Source organism: Lineus longissimus, chromosome 16 (assembly GCF_910592395.1).
Source record: "Lineus longissimus chromosome 16, tnLinLong1.2, whole genome shotgun sequence".
Taxonomy (NCBI): Eukaryota; Metazoa; Nemertea; class Pilidiophora; order Heteronemertea; family Lineidae; genus Lineus; species Lineus longissimus.
The window spans coordinates 8,101,036-8,121,258 of NC_088323.1; the positions used below are offsets into that span (position 1 = coordinate 8,101,036).

The window sequence follows — 20,223 nt, forward strand, 5'->3', positions numbered from 1 at the left end:
ATCTAATGGACTATGGAATAGCACGTAAATATGGGCGCAGCGTTGTAGAGTAATGCGTTCCGAGCCTTGGTAGAACATATTTTGCATCAGAATTATCCAGGAAAGTGAATTATGATGACATTTTCTTGTCGCCATATCGGAAATAGCTTTGCTCTTCGAGACATCCTCCATTAAATCGTCGTAGATATGCAATCCGAACTTCTGCTCTCCGTTGTGCTGTTGCGTGTGAATGTAATCGTCCATATTTTCGGGTAGTCCTTGAACTAGCATTATTCGCTTTCTCGTCGTGTCACTTTCAATTTCAGCCACGGTTTTACTTCGCTGCCCATAGAAGAGATATATGTAGTCGAATGGTCTTTCGAAGATACGACTGGCATTTTCGATCAAGCGCATAGTAAATTCTGTTTTCCCGCTCAAGGGCGCCCCTTGAATTATGGCCCCAAAGGGCAAAGCAATTCTGCCGTCGAAACTTAGCCTTTCTTCCATCATGATAAAGAGGGCATCTCGTGTAACTGGTTTTTTTAACAGTATACGATGAGATGATGTGGACATCCGTCTCAATAAGTTTCTTTCACAGTCAAATTAATATGAAACGCGAGCAAGCTCTGATGATGATCGAAGATGGCTTGGCAATCTCTCACCGCCTTCAGGCCTCCTTCCTTCGTGTCGATGAGTGACCCCTCCTCTGTTATGTAAGGGAAGTCACTTGTCCTTTGTCCACTTATTCGTCAAAACTCGACGGCCAGCCTCTGTAGTGTACGAAGAATTGGAGCTTTCCCTTGCGTTTCCGGCGTTTTAAAATATCGGCGTGATAGGTTTGCTCATCCGTTGGCATCTCAATTTTCTGCATCTGATGTTCATAAAACGAGCCTTTGATCAGTTCTTGCTGTAAGTCATGCAGCTTATAGGTGGGTGGCTCTGTCGCTCTGCGATGTGCGACAACAAAATTCTCTTCTGTCCATTTGGCAGTCGATCCTTTCTCAAACAGGCTGGTGGGAATTCGAGCGATACGAACTACGTCCCCGATTTGGAAACGAAAAATGGCTTTTTTCGGAAATTCCTTTCTGTACAGTTTGTCCCATAAATACTCTTCGTGTTCAATCTTCACATCCTTGGGTTTCATACCGATTACTCTGTGAACGCTTGCATTGTAAGCAGCCAGCAAATCGGGCAGTGCTTCCAACCATCGGTGTGTATTGCGTTGCGTGAACAAACGAAACATTCTGTCTTTCAACGTTCGATTGAATCTCTCCACTAGGGCCGCTTTGGGATGACTGTAGACGGAAAATAGTTTAATCCCACGCTTTTTTAAAAGGCTTTGTACAACACCATTGTAAAACTCACCGCCTTGATCCACTTGAATAAGTCGCGGTTGGCGTTTTAGTCTTCTGAAAATATCCTCCAGGGTCGAAGCTACCTCGCGGCCAGTTTTTGTTTTCAAGGGTGCCGCAAAAGCAAACCGTGAAAATACATCGATTCCGGTCAACAGATATTTATAATTCGAATTGCGAGCGGCTATTTTATCGAGCGAAACTAAGTCTAATTGCCACTGATCATCGATTCCCCTTGCAATAGTCTTTCTGCGCGGGAAACGCCATCTCACCTTTCGATGTAAGGTATAAGTGTCTTGTCCCCTGGACCAATCTTTAACATGATTTCTTGTAATCCAGGGTCGACGTTTTTCGCTTCCCTATAAAGTCTCTCTAGCGAGGAAAAGCCGCCGGCGAATTTGCGGGCTCCGTGTAAATTTCCGTCAAGAAAAGATTAATACGATCTTTTTTGTCTTTGTTCGTTTCACCCATTATCACTCTTTTAAATAGTGTAAAAAACTTATCGATGGATCTCTAGTCACTGCTTACGATAATGACCGCCTCATCTTCATTGTTCTCGTTTTCACTACCGCTAGAAGCACTTGTGTCTGCCACGCTGTCCGAATCAGGTTCCGACTTAAAAGGATATGTTTTTTGCGCTCCTTTTTTGCTCCTAGCTTCTTCCTCGGTGTTTCCTCGATCGGGAATACGGGAAAGGCCAAGTAACGCCACCGTTAATCTCAACGCGTTCACATGTTCAAAAACCCAGCCCGAACCTTCGTGTAGATAGGACTCGCATTTCGAAATGATTTCTTGAAAATCTGTCTGTAACAAGTCTTTTAATTGGCTCTTATAGAAAACTTGTTTTGTATTGGTGCAAAACCAGGGTTCCGATGTGCGTTTCTCATATTGTCCCTCGATAATGGATCCATCATCTGCCACGACATCGACTTCTTTGCTGAATAGAACTTGAACCTCAAATTGATACTTAAGAGCGTTCTTCGCGTCAGTTAGACTATCAAATTCCTGAGAAATGTGTTTATGAATAAGTCCGTTTGCCTCCCTGTGCAAAAACTTCAACAAATCATTTGCAACGTGTATATTTGTGTGTTCCCATTGCGTTCCCAGATTGCCTCGGAATGATTTTTTTAAACGAAATTCTGCTTCGAGCGCCATTATCAGAGAGAGAAAGAGGTCCTAAAATAGACCTCGAAAATCACTAATTTTCAAGCCGTCCTGCCGCAAACGGGTATCGTCTCCGTCAACCTCTATCACTTTAATTCCTTTTTGTGTTTGCAGATGGCCTGGTGATCACTTCGGGCAACTATTTCTGACTTTGTATGCAACAGACCTGCAAATAGGGCATTCGTTTTCGTGCAATGCTTTCATTAGATCTCCGTGGCAGCGCTCTGGACGCAAGGGCCCAACGCGCCGCGTAGCGGCAAAAAAGCGAAGCTGGCGAAACATTTATAACGGGTCACCGTCACTTATTATTGGACTTATAGCGCATTTACGGGGTTGCAACTATTTTGCTTTATAGTGTCACCAGGAAAGAAAAGCATGCGACCTAACGCCGATCTATTTGTATAAAGTGATAATTGGAAGGTATATAGTAGGAAATATCAATAAAATAATCATTCCATGTTGTCTTTTGAGGGCATTTTTGATTGTAAAAAATATATGTGTACGTCACCGTAGTCTCTGCAATGATAATTTTATCAGAGCAGTCTCGCGCAAGTAGAAGTTCTTTACCTATTAGTTCTTCACTTGTTAGTCTCAACGTCTGACGCAAAGCCAGACGTTTTTCATTACGATTTCACTACGATATTTGACAAGAAGGAGCAGTGCGCGAGATATGCTAATGAGCAGACTTCCCTCGCTTGAGTTTCTGAAGAATGTTCCATATCGCGCAAAGCTCATCACTACTGATTATGACAGGCGTGCAACGGTAGGTATCTGCTCCCCAACTTCCACCCTAATACGGTACAATAAGTTACCATTTGATGGGAATGGGACAATGCCCTCACTGTGTATGGAGTCATAGGGATAAGAAGACATTATTCATTAGTGTTGGTACAATTGTTTTTGCCCAAAAAGCATGCGCATTCAAAAACAAAATATGCAAGGTATCACGTACATGACCATGACGACGTGCAGAAAGTGCACTGGCCAGTGCATACCCTATGGCTATGTACTAGTAAACATGGTAAACATGAACAACATCATTATTCATCGGCAGTTCATTTTACTCCGAGCTTTTCCTGAAACATATAGCCATGATGATTAGGCCTACCATGTACCATGACCAATAACAGCACTAGATCATGTAGATGTCAACAAGTTCACATGAACCGTATAATCCCGCATGGCGCATGTGGGGCATGCGTCTAAACCAAAGCCCCAAAATCACTTGTTTTGGTCTATTTCACTTGTGTTTCCCCCGTCTCCCAGTCCATAATACATTTACAGTTTACAATCCCCGATCATGGCCCAACAAAAGGTCATCGGTTGACTAAAGGAACACAACTGTTCAATGGATTTATAGTTGAATGCGATCAAACTACGTCTTTTCAATCGTGGATTGTAAATTTAACCCCATGGGCCTAGGGAAGGCCCTATAACAATACTTTCGACACAGTTATTATCTCCGCTGCCTCCACCATGTTACACACAGTGCTCACTGCTGATTCTAAAATGCGCCACCTAGTCAAAACAGGACATATGTTCTTCTAGGAATAGATCTCTTTCCAATATTTCGTCATTCCGCTATCGTCATCACCTCATCATACTTTCATTGACATTACAGGCACAGATCCACAGAGCACTCTTCAAATCATCTACACAGTGGTTATCCAACTAGGATTATAAAGGTAATTTCTTAGCCCCGCACAGTGGGTTTCAGTCTTGATAAAGGGGCACTATTGCTAGCAGCTAGGTAGGCAAGATAAAGTTAGACGAAGTAGCCGATAGGGGTCTCTCACCCCTCAAAGTCCGTCACAACTATTCAAGCTTGTACAAGGAATACATGCAGCGCTGACTCTAACAAGACCCAATGGGAATGTCGCACAGTCATCTGTCAAAAACAAGACCTATGTTGCAGTATGATCTCTTGCCAATATTTAATAATTGCACTATCGTCATCACCTCATCATACTTCATTGACATTACAGGCACACATTGACATAGACCACTGTTGCAGTCAACGACACAGTCGCTATCCAAGTAGCATTATAGAGGTAATTATCATTATCATACCTCATTAGCATGTGAATCAATCACGTCGCGTCCTTTGCGATCACGGCAAAGCCTCATGGAATAATGTCTTTCACCGTTGAATAATTTTTCATATTCCATGCCTACAACTTCAATTTCTTCATATTCCATGGCTAGAAGTTCAATACTAATATAATATCCAAGATAAAGTTACAAGAAGTAGTCAATAGGGGTCTCTCACCTCTCACTGTATGTCCACACTATTCACGCTTGTACGAGGAATACATTCAATGCTGAATCTAACAACACCCAGTGCCCTTACTCTGTATATTAGTCACTGGAAGATGGCCCATTTCACTCCTTGCTTCTACTTCACCTATAGTCTCATTGCAAACGCCTCAGTTCTATGATATCACATTCACTTTCAGCTGTCATGCAACGCAACAACTGTGCTATCTGCCATCGCACATCAACGAAGAAGTGCAGCCGCCCACATTCCACCTCACGTCTGTCCGACTAGCTGCAATCCTCGAGGGCGCCCCACTGTACCACGATTTCACTACGATGTTTGACAAGAAGGAGCAGTGCGCGAGATAGGCTAATGAGCAGACTTCCCTCGCTTGAGTTTCGGAAGAATGTTCCATATCGCGCTAAGCTGACCACTGCTGACCATGACAGGCGTGCATTGGACTGGTACAGGTTGGAACTGAACATTGAATATGCTGGTGGTGACGCTTTCTGATGAGAAGTTGGTCGTGACTGATGCAGTATCCTTGGACTTGTCCACAGCATCGTTCAATCATTGCTCTCTGAGCTGCCTTGATTCTGTACTTACCCAAATACTAAGACCAAATGCCTGTTGACTGTGCTTTAAAGGATAGCTCCTGGAATAAATCACTATAGCGATAATCGGGAAAACTAACACACCTGCATATTCCGTATATCATTATTATTCCAATATAGGACTGTATATCGCACAAAAATTTGCGTTTGTACCAATAAAGGTGTTTTTAATCCACTAAACACAGAGTTCATGGAGGGCGCCATTTTCTCACTTTTTTCGCGATCTCTCCTCCAAAACCGGAGAATCGTGACGTCACGGGTGCAATTCACCGCATGTCAGTACAATAGGATTCGTACAATAGCCGTCAGCTGATTGATATTTTGAGATCGTTTTATTGTATTGTAATCATGTCGGATTCGAATGATGAAAACTATGTTGACAGCAGTGACACTTCGATGAGCAGCGGGAGTTATGAAGATTTGGATATAGGGGGAAATGTAAGTGTACAGGGCTACCAGTTTGAGCCGGAATATGAAGAGGGGGAGCTTGCCGCTATGGCTCAAGCTGTTGAAGATGCAGCTGGACCCGATATTGATGGCCGAAATGAGGACGTGGATGGGGTCGCCGATGAGGACCGGACCACCCTCAATGTTGAGGAGTGGTGCAAATGCACACACTGTGATATTATGGCTACACATATTGAGTGCATGTGCTGCCATGATCAGGATGTAGTGGCAGCCAAGTTTGAGGACCCAGACAGTGGGGACGTTTTGATGGAATGCATCACAGACCACCAGGACTTCGTCCCCGTCTGCCTGAACAGGGCAGTGATCGAAACAACCATGGCCCGGCTACATCACGCCTATATCGAGAGGAGGGATGACAACACTCCGACAAACAAGTAAGGGGCTCAGAGTCATGGGCTGTAGCAAAATTAAAGTCAAAAGAAATGAACAATTTTATTTTTTCCCATAACAGGCCAAAAAAATTTAATTTCTCTTTGCTTCAACAAAATTTGGCAATGGCATAACATTCACAGTTAAGTCATTCTTCTCGAGGATTGCTAGAGAATAACTTCTTCTCTAACCCCCACCCCATCACTTTTTACATGGGGGCCTCAGTAATGAGAAGCAACTGGCATAAGATAAGAACTGATTTTATGTGAATAACAAGCAATTTTATTGAACATTCATGGTAAATGTAAATATAATACTAGTGTACAAGATGAACTGAATAGGTTCCTGATAAAAAAATAAATATTATTGGAGTTGAATTTTCTTCTTTCAGGTGCCTCAGGCATGGGGCCTACCGTCAAATGATCTTTTGGGCCCATGGGTTCCTCGGCCGGAAAGTTCGTCGTGTCATCCCAAGTTGTGTGGTGAAGCGTATTCGGGAGGTATTCCCAGCTGCAGATGGCCAATATGTTGGCTTTCTTGAAGCCAATATGGATGACCTTGACCAGTCAGACTGAATTTCTTCACGCTCACTATTTATTTGGTATCCTAGTCCAAAAACTGCTGACACATTTTATCTAAAGAAGAGGATATAGTGCAATCAAGGACATTTTTCAATTGACTCCCAGTCCAGAAGACGGTTACCTCAGAAATATTTCACTTTTAGAATACTATGCACTGTAATCTATCCTGGATGGCATCCCCTTACTGTAATTGATCTCTAACCCGGGCCAACCATGAGACAAGGGCCTGTAAAAAAACTTTAGAAAAATGCATTTAAATATTTTTTATAAATCTATTTATGAAAGGGTCCAAACAAGAAGTGGCCCCAGAAAGTTATACACTTGATGTTATACAAATTCAATAAAGCATTCTTATTCAAAGTTTAACAAAAGAGACTAAATCATTTCATTATTTGATGGCCTGAAAGACCAATAAAATATGTTTTTTAGCTTCAAAAATTCCCCCCAACCCAACCCACCCTACATGTCATGTCTGTTCAATTCCCACCTTCGTTCATTTGATGAACCTAGAGTATCGGAGCGACTCTTCAAGATCAGGTCTTTCAACAGAGGTTATTCTCTGTGGAAGGATTGGCTCCAACACCGGTGTGGGTTTTGTGCCAGACATGACATGTTCAACCACAGTTGTCATCATTTTTGGGAGGTAAGCATAATCCTTCTGCTCTTTTACATTTTTTGCAACCCAATGGTCCCGTCCCTTGGGACAACTGTGGTAATAACGTGGCTTCCCTGACTTGTTGGTGATCTGTTTGCGCTCAGAATGTTCATTGTGATCCAATGCAACTAGCTGGGTCCTTGCAACCATGCCCTTGTAAGAAAAATGCCTGCTCTTTGGCATGTATTTTATCATCTCTGAATGATACACTTCTAGTATTCCTGTGTGGCAGAAACTACTCAGTTTACCAACATCTGCCAGTAATCTCTTGTCATTGACAACAGTTGCCAATGCTTTTAGTGAAGGAGAGTCTGGTTCAAGCCATTTCTTTTTTCTAGACTCTTCGTCTGTGAGGGGGGCATGGTTACAAGCATGAAACATGGTTTTGTCCCCCCATTCATGGATATCCTGGACATGATACAGGATGGATGTCCATATCTCTTTCAACAACACAGGGTCACCCTCACAAGACGCAGCTGAAAACCAGAGGTGAACAATGATAGCCTTGATCCATGGACCAAGAGGGCGACAAGCGGCTTTCTTGACAGCTTTGTTCAGTTTTTTTGAAATGCTTTTGGCAAAGTGCCAGACGTCATACTGATGGTTAATTTCTTTGTAATTAGTTCGCATCATCTTTGAAATCTGGGGGTGGCGGTCAGTAGCCAAAACTCCAACTGTAATTTTAGAATGTTTTAAGCTGTCAAGGCAGTCGATGAGGCCCTCTTTCTCCATGTTGCAGCTCTTCAAATCAGGTCTAACCTGTTTCAAACTGAAATCAATCACCTTCTCATTGGCGGCCCCCATAACGGTATACGTACCATACTTGGCACTGTGTCCAGGTGAGTCACACCGTCCATCGCCAATGACAGTAATTGACCTGTCCTGCAGGGCCTGAACAAGCTTGGACCTGTGCTCTCTCCAAGCTTCATCTACCACAGGAAAGAGGTACAAATTCTGTTTGCCATGAAACGTTGATTTTGTAATAAAGCGGATGTTCATTAGTTTGGCAAATTTCATTACAGAGGTGAAAGTATTTCCAGTGAAGAGAATTGAGGCAGCCAATGAAATGTTCCCAACTGGAGCCTTGTTGCAAACAGGCTGGGAATGCCAGTAGAAGACATGGTGGTTTTTGCAAACCAAACGAAATGTGACTAAAGAGCCACGCTGAATTTGATTCTTACAAATAGTTCCAAACTTCTGGCCACAGTCTGGACAAGTGCCATAAGATAGGAATATATCTAATAGTTTACCCTCGTACACAATGAATTTCTCCTGCTCAATGTAATCACCAGCACTATTGGAAAATTGGTCCTCGTCTAATATATCAAAGTGTTTTGCACAATCATCCACCTTCCTCGCTGTGGTAGGAAGCTCGAAGTCAGAGTCGTCACTGGTAACATCAGACTCTGAGGTAGCAGCTAGTGCATCGTCTACATGTAAATTACTTCCTCCTCCAGGCAGAAGCTGGAACAGAATTTTTGGTTTTAGTTAGAGACAATATCAAGAGCAAAGCGATCACTCACATTCGGGGGGGGGGGGGGGGGTATTCATGAACACATTTAGCTCCATTATACCGTAATGTACATGTACCAGAAAATAATGCTTGTATAACAAGCCAACCACCTACACATACATCACATGCACACTGTTTGTTGGTAATGGTAAGTAAATTCCTATTCCTCAAAGCTAGGAAGCAGCATTGGTGACAATGAGCGTCTTTGAAAATAACTAACCTGGCATGATTGTAGCACATCTGCTGAGCTGATATCAGGACTGAGCTGAGGAGGTTGCAAGTCTGCTTCTCTTGTACCTTCACTGCTTGATCTTGGTCGGAGAGTGGAATCTTGATCCGGTTGATTAGCCTGAAAAGTGGGAAATGTCACATTACTACTAGTACATCAAAGCTTTTGAATGTTTTTATTACTGAACACGTATACTTTAAACCATTATTTGAATCAATAAATGGATTGTTTTTTTCTTTAGTAATAGTATATTCATCATTTGGGGTACAGTAGGACATTCTGCATTTGCCTCATTGTATGCTGTATGCTTACTGCTAATGTATACAGTACTTTTAATAGGTAAACATGATTCATTTCATGAATTACCATGGTTATTGTATTTCTATTGTTACATCCAAATCTTTAGAAGTTAGGATTCATTTTACAATTACCTTACTATAGGAATGATCATGCTGTATGACCTCCACTGAGCCATACAACATGCCATCTATCCTCTGCATGAATGCCATATCCCAGTCTGTTTGGGTATCAACATCATGCTTCACTGGTGGTGTGGTGGGGATGACATCGGCATCTGGTGGCGTGGGTGGCTCGGTATCATTTTTTCTCCTTTTCTTCCCAACCGTTGGGGTGTTGCTGACTTCACTTGCTTTGCTGGGGCTGTCTTGAAGTAATGACTGTACAATCTGGAAGTAGAGCAGGACTATTAGTAAATCAATGTAAATACACAGTAAGAGTATATACTTGAGTGGCTGATGGAGCGGTGAGGGTAGCCCGCAACATGCCAAGCCCCATGTCTGTCGGGGTATGATTCATATAACTAAGGCACACAGGCTATGCCACAGACTCAAAAGTAGGGGTGCTGTGGTACTGGTTGTGGCTTTTATATTATTATAGTGCTTTTGGCAAGGAAAAGGTCGGTTTAGATTTCCATGGTTTTGCTGGTCATGCTGGGCTGAGCCTAGAGTCGAGAGACTGCATATTCTGAAGGTCTAGGGCTTACTCTACTGCCTTCGTTTAGAGCTAGGCCTAGGTCATATTCGTTTTAGGCCTAGGCCGTAGGCGTATGGCTCGGCCTTCCTATATTATAGTCCTAGGGCTACTACACCACTAGGCTACTTACATTTTTTTGGGTAAGCCTTTGAATTCTGTCAACACTTCTTGGTCGTTTTGGAGTTCTAACCTTGACTGATGATGCAGGAGTCGAAATCAAGGCACTCCCACTTGCACCGTTGGCGGAATTCGATGATGAGGACGGGGTGGGCGAGGGCACGGGGAACTGGCCAGGCTTGCAAAGGGTGGGCACTGCGTCAGCTCTAATCCAAGTTTTCGGGGTCTTCCTTCCAAATGCTTTGGCCTTCAGCTCACCTTCAGATTCAAAACAGTCTTTCTCGAAGTGTAGCTCGCAAACTCGGTCATTCTTTGTGAATGTTTTCTTTCTTTTGTCTAGGTCAGCCCGCCGAATCGCATGCAACCATTTCCTAGAAAGTTCTTCATCTTTCAGTGGCCACTGTTTGAATCGAATTCCACTCGTCACACCGGACATATTCCCACATCCTGGGACCATGCACCGAGGCATTTTGCATTCAAGCAATCAATATATTACGCGAATGTCCAAATAAAACGAAATTAGAATGATTTGTACAGTACATGCACATGCAGTAAATAGTACAAAATAAAACAACAATAAAACATGCAATAGTTGCACAATTATAGGTCGAGGAGATACTATGAATGATTTAAGACAGAAATAGTGAAATCAGTGAGGCAATGCAGCAGATCTAAGTTGGAAAAAATCAAAGACGAATCTTGCAGATGATGTTGTTTTGGCTGATCAAGGATTTTCCAGATTTTCACTACACGTGAAGAAACGGATATTGACATGGATTCACACACTGCGCACGCGCGAAAAGCGGTGACAAGCCCATAATATGCACGATCGGGGCTTCGGAATTTCAGCCAATCACTGCCATTGCACACACCGCGTCATCACCGAGGGAAATTTGACTCAAAATGGCGTCGTCCATGTCAGTAAAAAAGGCACTATTAATATCAATTTTTCTTCCTGAACTATTATATTTCTTCCACTTTCAAAAGGTTTGTGGTAAAGAGGAATACTCATTTAATATATTTCCATTGTTTCGTTCAAAAAGGCTGCCAACGATTTATTCCAGGAGCTATCCTTTAAGAGAGACTGGCGCCATGCCTAGAGATATGACTGACCCCTATTGGCAAATTTGTATGACTTTATCTTGCCTACCTAGCTGCTGCCTATAGTCTCCCTTTAACTGCGGAACACTTCAGAGTCGATAAAATGCCATGTTCCACCTTTTAATGTGTTCAGACCGCCATTTTCAAAATAATCAAGTCAGGACACTGCCTTCTAGTCTCATAATAAATTTTGCTTTCCTCAATAATAACATTTCTTCTTCTTCAATGCTTTCATCATTCCAAACTTCTCCTCTGACTTTTACAGGGGTACAGTCATGGCAATCAAAACCCAAATACTGAAACCAAATGCCTGTTGACTGTGCTTTAAGAGAGACTGGCGCCATGCCTAGTCTCTCTTAAAGCACAGTCAACAGACACCAACCCCCTCAGACTCAGAAACCACAAACGCCCAACCCTTCCTGCTACCTTAATACTTCTGGTTTGCACCAACAGCCCAGAACTGCATGCGACAATTTGTGAATGTAACGGAGAAGATTTCTCCGCTGTATGTAAGCTTACTCGTTATAAAACCTCAAAGAGCGTTCTCGGCTGGTATTTTCGTCAATTATGTACGGATTCTGCCATCCCTGATGGCTTGAAATAAGCGTTTCTGACATTTGCGTTGTTCTTCTGCAGTCATATTCGTATTATTCGTGCCACAGCGCAATATCTCCGAATCTCCCAGATAATGCGTCAAATTTCGTCCGATGTACACGTGTCGACGAGATGCTAACAGCCACTCTTCGAGATTTCGAAAGCCCATATTACCTAAATTGAGCGAAGAGATATTAATAACACGCCGCATGATGTTTGAATATAAAGCTTTGATGAAATCCGACGGATTTAGGCGTCTGGTGTGCAAAAAGGACATTCGATTGCTTCTTGTTGGTTCAAATGCAATTTTCTCTGAACTTCACCGTAGGCTCTTAAAAAGTTTCGAAATTCACGCAATTTGAGTGAAATTCGGCGGCACTTGTCCAAGCTTTGTATTTCTAGCCTATTCCTTCTGGTGAAATTAACAAGCAGTCCTACTGCACGGAGCGAATAGTAATATTCTTCGTCTGAATGGTGTTGGCGCGAAAAAGCATCTGTTAACTGTTCACTCATGCACAGCATCTCTTGGGCTTGTTCTGAAGTCAGATCGATGCGGTTTTCCGCGTCGAAGTTAATAAGCGATATTTTTTGCAACCGTGCGTTGATGGGTGCTGATATGCGGAGGGTGACGCGAACACTAAACCGATACGTGTAAACGTTAATTTCTTCTCCCTCTGTGATAGAGCTCTGACGTTCCATCTGTCGCTTAAAAATGATTCTGTCCTGGTTTTTTTATGATTTGTGCTATTTACAAGGCCAACGGGTAATCTAGCTCTCGTCTGCCTTTCATCTAGTGGCGCCGCTGGCGTCGAATGTGTAATGTCACAATGACTTTACCGAATTTAAAATCGATTAGATTTCCCATATCGTCGCAAATGTTAATTTCTATGAATTGAAAAAACTTTGCACTCAGGGGTCTGTAGCGTATTCTTTCAAACGATTTGGAGAGATATTTGCCGTGTTCTTCCAGGCGTGTGGGTATCGTTCGTAGCAAGGGGACAAAAACATTTCCCACTTGTGCTGGCTTTACTAAATTCGAGTAAAAGAATAGTGCATACTTCGAGGACATCAAATCACATTTTCGTTCCGCTACAACGCGATAAAAACGCGACAGAGGGGGTAAATTCACGGCTGCCTGATCTCCTTGTAAACTAGACGTATCATCATCATCATCATCATCATCCATACTTTCGTCTGACCTGCCAAAATCATCGCTTGTAAAAGTGCGATCGGTGTTCCCTCCTTCGGAACTTTTTTTGCCCACAAGAGGGCCCGCCGTCACTGGGTTTCCTTGGCCGAATGTTCCCCCAATACTGTCTTTGCCAACAGTGTGTACTGGTGTCGTTTTCTTAGCCTCAGAATTACTCTTGGGTATAATAATTTTTCCATCGACGTGAAAATATTTCGCCTTCGCAAAACCGAGCACTTCTGCCAAGTAAGTGTCCATCAAAATGGCTTCGCCGTGTCTCAGTTTTATGGCTACGTGTTGGCCCCGCGTGAGAAGAAAATCACCGCTCCACTGAACTGGTTTCTGTCTATTTAGCGCCGTTATCAAATCTTCAATTGACGAGACCCATTTTTCGCTCTGCGCGCAGGCATCAAGCAATACGGGCGCTTTGTCGGGTTCGTTTAAATCTGCCAGCGCTATCTGGTAAGTACACCTCGCTCGACCAAGAATGTGCGTGGTAGACCTCCGCGATGCCACATTCGTATGCAAAAGGCGACATCGTGAAATCGAGCGGCTTCGCCAAAGGAATCCTAAAATTCGAACTAGTGTTGGGCCGTATTTGAGGGGCACACGATATACGTATCTTGTTCCTGCTCCTCCATTTGGTCACGATTAAAGTAAGCTATCCTTGAAATATTCTTAGTAAATGGTAGGCGTCTAGCTATTGTCTCAGTTAGATTTTGACGTAGTTAGACCCTTCCTCTGGCACGAAACAGAATATATCTTGCATGGCGCGATAGGCGACAAGATCTATTTGTAAACCCGAAAGAAGGATAGAGTAACTCTTCTCTTGTGTTTTCTTTCTTTCATCAGGAGATGTGTTCTTTCTTATCAATTGTTTGCTTACTAATGATTGCAACGAAAACAATAAAAGATCAGGTAGTGCAAAAGCTCTTTGCATCGTCTTCCAACAGGGACAGTCGACTCTACATAGGGGGCAGAGATTCCCAAAATGACAGACACGTTCTAATACATCTTTGATCGAAGTCAAGGCAAAATCTGGACATCGGCAACTCTTATTTCGCCTACTAATATAATGCATGTCTGATGCCGCAGTAGACTTTAGTGAACGGCTCCACCCCAAATCATGGGGCTTCTTTTTCAAAACATCAGAGGAGAATTGTGCTCTCATAGTGACAACAACACAACTGTACTTTGAGCGTTACATTTGGATGGTCCGTTTTTATCACAAGCTCATTTCACGGCTTCTTAATTTCTCGTAGAATAGCCGCCAGTTGATCCAAAACCGCCTTGGCCGCGCGGGGTTGAGGGCAATTCATCTTAGGATTCTCGAATACGTGGTATAAGGGCTCTTTCGCAAATAAGTTGGGCCACACGATCGCCGTGTCGAATACGAAATTCGTTTTGCGGATGATGATTGAATAGCAAAATACCCAAATTGCCTCTAAAATCGGAATCGATTACACCTGCGCCTACGGCTATCATATAGTTTAAGGCTAGACCTGAGCAAGGTGCGATTCGACCATAACACGCTCTCGGAAGAACGAGTTGTAAATCTGTGCGGACAAGTTGCGAGCAACCGGCCAAAATCGTGTAGTCATGGGCGCTAGCCAGGTCAAAACCCACTGAATGTGCCGTCGCCCTTTCCGGAGCAGAAGCTAAGTCACTCAATTTGTGAAAAATGAGTGTTTCAACTTCATCATCATCATTTTTTTCATCCACAATCTTTGGTCTATAGAATAAAAGTTGGTCGTCTGACATGATGACGAAATGCGCACCAACAAAATCAGTCGTATTGAAAGCAACGATCGGCGATGCCAACGCGTTGGTTAAATTCTATCGTGTCACATCATGGTTAAGAGAAAAACCACAACAGAAAACACCATTTTGCTCCTAATAGCCTTGTGACGAGAATATGCTGGGCCTACTCAAATGATTTTCTCCACGAAGTAGAACAAATTTGCTATTGAAAAACAAATTACTCTTCGTGCCAAGTTGACACAATATCTTCCCATTGTTATTTCGTGGACGAGATGTAAGACCAACTCATTATCTGATTGCAGAACTAAATGTTCTATAAACTACTTTGCACAGTTTACTTAGTTGATGAGTTCAAGATCACTTTGATAAAACACAGCGCGCTAGTTAGTATGTCAATGAGCCAAATCAAGCTCTTGTTTAAATGATTTTTTGGCGTCATTTCAAAAAGGTAGAATGTACTAGTGAGAGGCTGATTAACCGGCATGTTAAATTAGGCCTTTTTCCAGCCGTTCTTGGAGCGATAACAATTGTTTTTGTTCTAGCAACAAAGAAAAAACTCTTATGAACTCATTCTCTTGGCATCATTTCTAATACGCACAATCTAATGAGAGCTATTGGGTGACCGAAAGGTGAAGTTAAAGTGCCTAATTGTTTTATAATGAATCCTGAACAGGAAAAAAGTCATTTTCGCACTTACTGGCTGTTATTTCGGCCGAGTTTTATCAAATCTGAGCTTGGATCTGTGATGAAATATTAAGCGCCCTATATAATCAGCGGGAGATTGTTCTTGAGAATAATTTCAAAAGTGTCTGGAGGTGCCTTTATCAGTTCGAAGGGCTTTAGGTCAAGGATTTCGTTTGTAAATCAATACGAAAATATTCTATTATGATCTCGTGACTCCTTGCGTGGCAAACTACACTTCTAGCCCCCAGGATTGGTCAAAAATGGAATATTCCAACCTTTATTAAGAGCTGTGAGGGCAAAATTTCCCCCATTTCGCATGTGCGGGCAACTTACGCACACACATTTTGCTGAGAAGCAATCGGGATAAAAGGTAGGCCTAATAACTGTTAATTTTCCGTTTAGTTAGCAGCTCGACTAAAAGTCTTCAGAAACAGACTTAGTAACATCCGTCCATTATTTTCTCTTTCAGAGGGATGGTTTATACACAAGCGCCCCAAAGCCGAGAAACATTATGTTATCGTGAATCAAGGTAGGACCTTCATTTTTATAGTTCTGTCGGCTCAGTATGATTTTGATTCAACAATAATAATCATCTCTCCTTTGGGAAATGAAATAACATGCGACCCCATATTTCTCTTCCAGCGCCATGCAGATATAAACAGCCCTTGCTGCCCGCCCGATTAACAGGTAGGCCTATTTGGTTACTCACAAGGACACACAAAAATATTGTCTCTACTAAACGAAAGGCTTTTATTTGTTTTTCAACTCATCATATCATTTCTATTTAATTTTCCAGAATAACATCTCAACAAAATAGACAAGCGCTAAGGCTGATTATTTATACAATGCGACAAGGACACGCTGTACTTAGTCTGTCTGATTACATCAATTCCTGATGATGTGGTGTAAAAAGCAAAGAGCACGTCGTTGGAACAAAAGCGTGTGATACATGATCGTAAGCGATATTCTCTGACAGCAAACTAACGTCAACCCTCGTTTTCTCTTTCCAGACAGCTCGACCTGATGTTTTCACAAATCTTTCAACGGATGAAGCATGAGTGTACAGGAATATTCAAAAGGGAATTACATGTAGGAGTATTTGTAAGTACATATATATTCATTCATAAAAAGTATAACAACAGCAACTGTATGCACGTGAACGCGGTACAATACTTATAATATATAGTTCCATAAAAAATTCTCTGACAGCAAACTAACGTCAACCCTCATTTTTCTCTTTCCAGACAGCTCGACCTGATGTTTTCACAAAATCATTCAACGGATGAAGCATGAGTGTACAGGAATATTCAAAAGGGAATTACATGTAGGAGTATTTGTAAGTACATATATATTCATTCATAAAAAGTATAACAAAAGCAACTGTATGCACGTGAACGCGGTACAATACTTAGTTCCATAAAACAGGTTATATTTCACTTTGGCCTTATAGAGCCTTCATTTTTGAAAAATATTTCCAGACAGTAAAAGCGCTTATGTTACACGAGGTTTACTGACATTTCCTACTGGGTTAGTAAAAAATTACACATTACTTTACATGATCGTAGGCGATATTCTCTGACAGCAAACTAACGTCAACCCTCGTTTTTCTCTTTCCAGACAGCTCGACCTGATGTTTTCTCATACACATACAGTATAGCCTCAATATATCATTCAACGTTTGGAGCGTGACTGTGTACTACAACTGTTTCATTCACTAGTGTTTATGACTTCAGGAATTCTAAAGGGAATTACATGTAAGACTGAGTATGTGTAAGTACAGTATATAATCATTCATAAAAAGTATATACAACAACAACTGTAAGCCCGTGCACGCGCTGGAAAAAACTTAAGTTTCTTCCATAACCTCCATAAAGCTGAATGAATGATACAATAGTTAGTTCCATCAAACAGGTTATATTTCACTTTGACCTTATAGAGTCTTCATTTTTTGAAAAATACAAGTTTGAAATATATCACTTTTCCAAAAAATATTTCCACACAGTTAAAGACGGTTATGTTACGCGACGTTTTACTGACATTTCTTACCGGGTTAGTAAGAAATTACACATTACTTTGCATCTGCGAAAAAATATAGGCGCTTGGCTCGGCTTGAAAGCGAAAATTTCAAGAAACTTTATGAACACATTTTGATAGAAATACATTCTTGTTTGACACCACGGCCGCCAAGACGAAAGCTTAAATTAAACGGGAGAATTGTTAATATTCAAGGTAATTTTCCAAGCAGTGCGTTAACTTCTTGTTTTAGACAACGCGACGTACAGTCGCTACCATATTTTGTCGCTTTTTACCTTTACAAAAAATATTTGGCAAAGAAATACGAAAATAAAACAACCGCGCGCAGCTTAAAACAAACTAACTCTTCGATAAGAAAACCACATTTGTAACGAAACACTTTAAAAGAAGCTTGCTGGAGCTGACACGCCTTTGAACAATTAAACGTCTCTTTAAATAGCCCCTTCACGCTATCAAAAATAAACAACAGAAAGAGAATTGTTATTCCTTCTTTCAGAAAAATGCCTCAGTGCATCATCTGTCAACTACGGGCAGAGGGATTCAATACTCAAACTTTCTGCCCCTTTGATGTCCTACGACAAAATGGGGCGATTTTAGTTCATCTATTGCAATATGACGATTTTGGTTTCAAAGAATACTTTGAATACACGTGCACAAAATTCAGACCATCGAGAGGATAGGTAGGGATAGAAATAACATGACTCTTCGTATCAAGTTCGCGCGATATTCCCCACGAGGGATCGATTCAATGTGGCCCTCGTCAAATGCAAGCGCACTGGAGCTGTACGCGTGCGAGACGGTCTCTGTCGAACAGGGGGCGGTTTCACACCCGTGCCCACAGACATTGTTCTTTTCATTCCGACTGGACATTTTGGTATGATCATGGGGCGGAAGATTTAACCTATAGTCATAACATTTGTATTTTTCCCGCCGTCGTTGAAGCGGATTTCGAAAAACCAGTGACAATATAAGTTCGAAACGAGGGTACAAAACCATACATAATAAAAAGCGGAGACTGTATCGCCCACTTACTTATCCTTCCGTGCGGTAACATGCATTTGACAGTAATTCCTGCTCCCAATAATAGGCGGTGCCGTAAATTTTAAAGGATCACTGCCGGGATCACTGCCGGGATCACTGCTGCTGTTGTTGTATATATTTTTGTAAATTAATTACATAGCCTGTACTTTGAACATCATGTCTCCAAAACGTTATGAAATTTACGAAATTTATCGGCCATGTATCTGCAAAAAGTAAACGAGCAGAGGCGTTAGTGTATGTGTATTACTATGTATCATCGTGTCTTCCTATTGTATCATCCTGGTGTATATGTCTATATGTTCATGCTGTAAAGGGCCGGTGGCCTAAAAATCAGTTGAAATAAATTGAATTGAATTGTATTGATAGACAAACCACAGGGGTGCCGCTAAGTGAAGACACGTTTTGAAATTAAGAAAGTGTTCGCTGCTAAAATTCCCTTTTTCTCAGTTGTTTATAAGATCATGTTAAAAGATTGCCACTAAGAGTTCCCACTCTAGAGAAGGAGCAACGAAATGAAAAGGGAAAACGAACATGCATGATGCGCTTCAATATGTCATGTTCAATATTGCTCTGTCGCTATTTCTCTTCTGGATTTGAAAATGTGTACTTGGAAATTAGAAATAAAAATGTTTTTCCATATCACAAATACGTCGTATATGAGTTGTTCTTTCTTCATGTGCGTGTCAAAATATCCACCCTTCCATCAGGAAAAGGGTGACGCAAGAGAGTTGTCCTGTCCTCCTCTTCCAGCGCTATACGAACCCAGCTCGGTAACCTGTATGGGAATTAAGACATCCGTCTTGGTCATTCATCGGTAAACGTGTGGATGTGTGTGGGAATAAAGGCCAGTGGGTTTAAAGGGGAAAGGAAAATAGAAAATATGAAGCAATGAATCGGTTATGACACTGCTTTCAATGGTCGCTCAAACAATGATCTGAAACAGAGGCGAAATAATCTGTTTGAAACGAAGTAAGCCACAAAGTTCATAGCTGAGTCGAACACGATGAGAAGTAAACCTGTCTTCCGAGCGTAATTGTAAAAGAGGATTATCATCGGGGAATGGAGCGCCAGCAAAAAGAACTACGGCCCTGTCTAGACCAGGCAATGTTTCACAAATTGTAAACAAGGTTACAAGAGAGATGACAGTCATTGTGGCCTGCATCTGGCCGCGCTCTGGGCGTTCTTTGTTCGCCATTTTGAGTCGTTTGGTCATGGGTTTTTTGACGGAAATGATAAGAATGATGTTCATGGTATATATGAGTATCATAGGAACGAGGACTGTTGCTAGTATGTAATTCATTTGGCGAAAAACATCGGAATCTTCTCGAGACTTCAACTGCTGTTCTATTACCCCGTTGCACTGGTTTGGCCTCCAGAAAAGATGTAGGTGGTAAAACATGGGACGAGGGATGGCCGAACATAACGCCACGAGAATAATCAAGAACACGATTATTCCAACATTACCCTTGGTACAGCGTCTCCTGGCCCACAACGGGAAATTCAAAAATCGCTCAAAGGTAATTAAAAC

At 41.9% G+C, this 20,223-nt stretch overlaps 2 protein-coding genes and 2 long non-coding RNA genes across 5 annotated transcripts; 3 read left to right on the top strand and 1 right to left on the bottom strand.

The window, feature by feature from the left end:
• Window positions 1-721: 721 nt before the first annotated feature.
• LOC135500831 (uncharacterized) lies at window positions 722-1,123 on the bottom strand. Its single transcript, XM_064792490.1, has one exon. It carries the CDS (start codon window positions 1,121-1,123, stop codon window positions 722-724), a length of 402 nt encoding a protein of 133 aa, XP_064648560.1.
• A 2,091-nt stretch (window positions 1,124-3,214) lies between these two features.
• LOC135500890 (uncharacterized) lies at window positions 3,215-5,301 on the top strand. The gene is made up of 4 exons (XR_010449533.1): window positions 3,215-3,258; window positions 4,117-4,180; window positions 4,481-4,546; window positions 4,952-5,301. It is a non-coding gene; the product is annotated as an uncharacterized LOC135500890 (long non-coding RNA).
• Window positions 5,302-5,714: 413 nt separating this feature from the next.
• On the top strand, window positions 5,715-6,778 carry LOC135500832 (P2X purinoceptor 7-like). The gene is made up of 2 exons (XM_064792491.1): window positions 5,715-6,208; window positions 6,595-6,778. The coding sequence occupies exons 1-2, from the start codon at window positions 5,715-5,717 to the stop codon at window positions 6,776-6,778; spliced, it is 678 nt and encodes a 225-aa protein (XP_064648561.1).
• An 8,927-nt stretch (window positions 6,779-15,705) lies between these two features.
• Window positions 15,706-19,350, top strand: LOC135500333 (uncharacterized). Of its 2 annotated transcripts, XR_010449419.1 has the most exons (6): window positions 15,706-15,990; window positions 16,090-16,149; window positions 16,263-16,307; window positions 16,631-16,721; window positions 16,865-16,956; window positions 17,238-19,350. It is a non-coding gene; the product is annotated as an uncharacterized LOC135500333 (long non-coding RNA). The 2 variants fall into 2 exon arrangements; XR_010449420.1 differs by lacking the exon at window positions 16,263-16,307 and having other exon boundaries at window positions 15,707-15,990.
• Window positions 19,351-20,223: the final 873 nt, after the last annotated feature.

Coding starts and splice junctions, on each gene's coding strand:
- LOC135500831 (XM_064792490.1), bottom strand. CDS start 1,123: ATGAAACCCAAGGATGTGAAGATTGAACACGAAGAGTATTTATGGGAC.
- LOC135500832 (XM_064792491.1), top strand. CDS start 5,715: ATGTCGGATTCGAATGATGAAAACTATGTTGACAGCAGTGACACTTCG. Junction 6,209..6,594: donor GACAACACTCCGACAAACAA/GTAAGGGGCTCA, acceptor TTCTTCTTTCAG/GTGCCTCAGGCATGGGGCCT.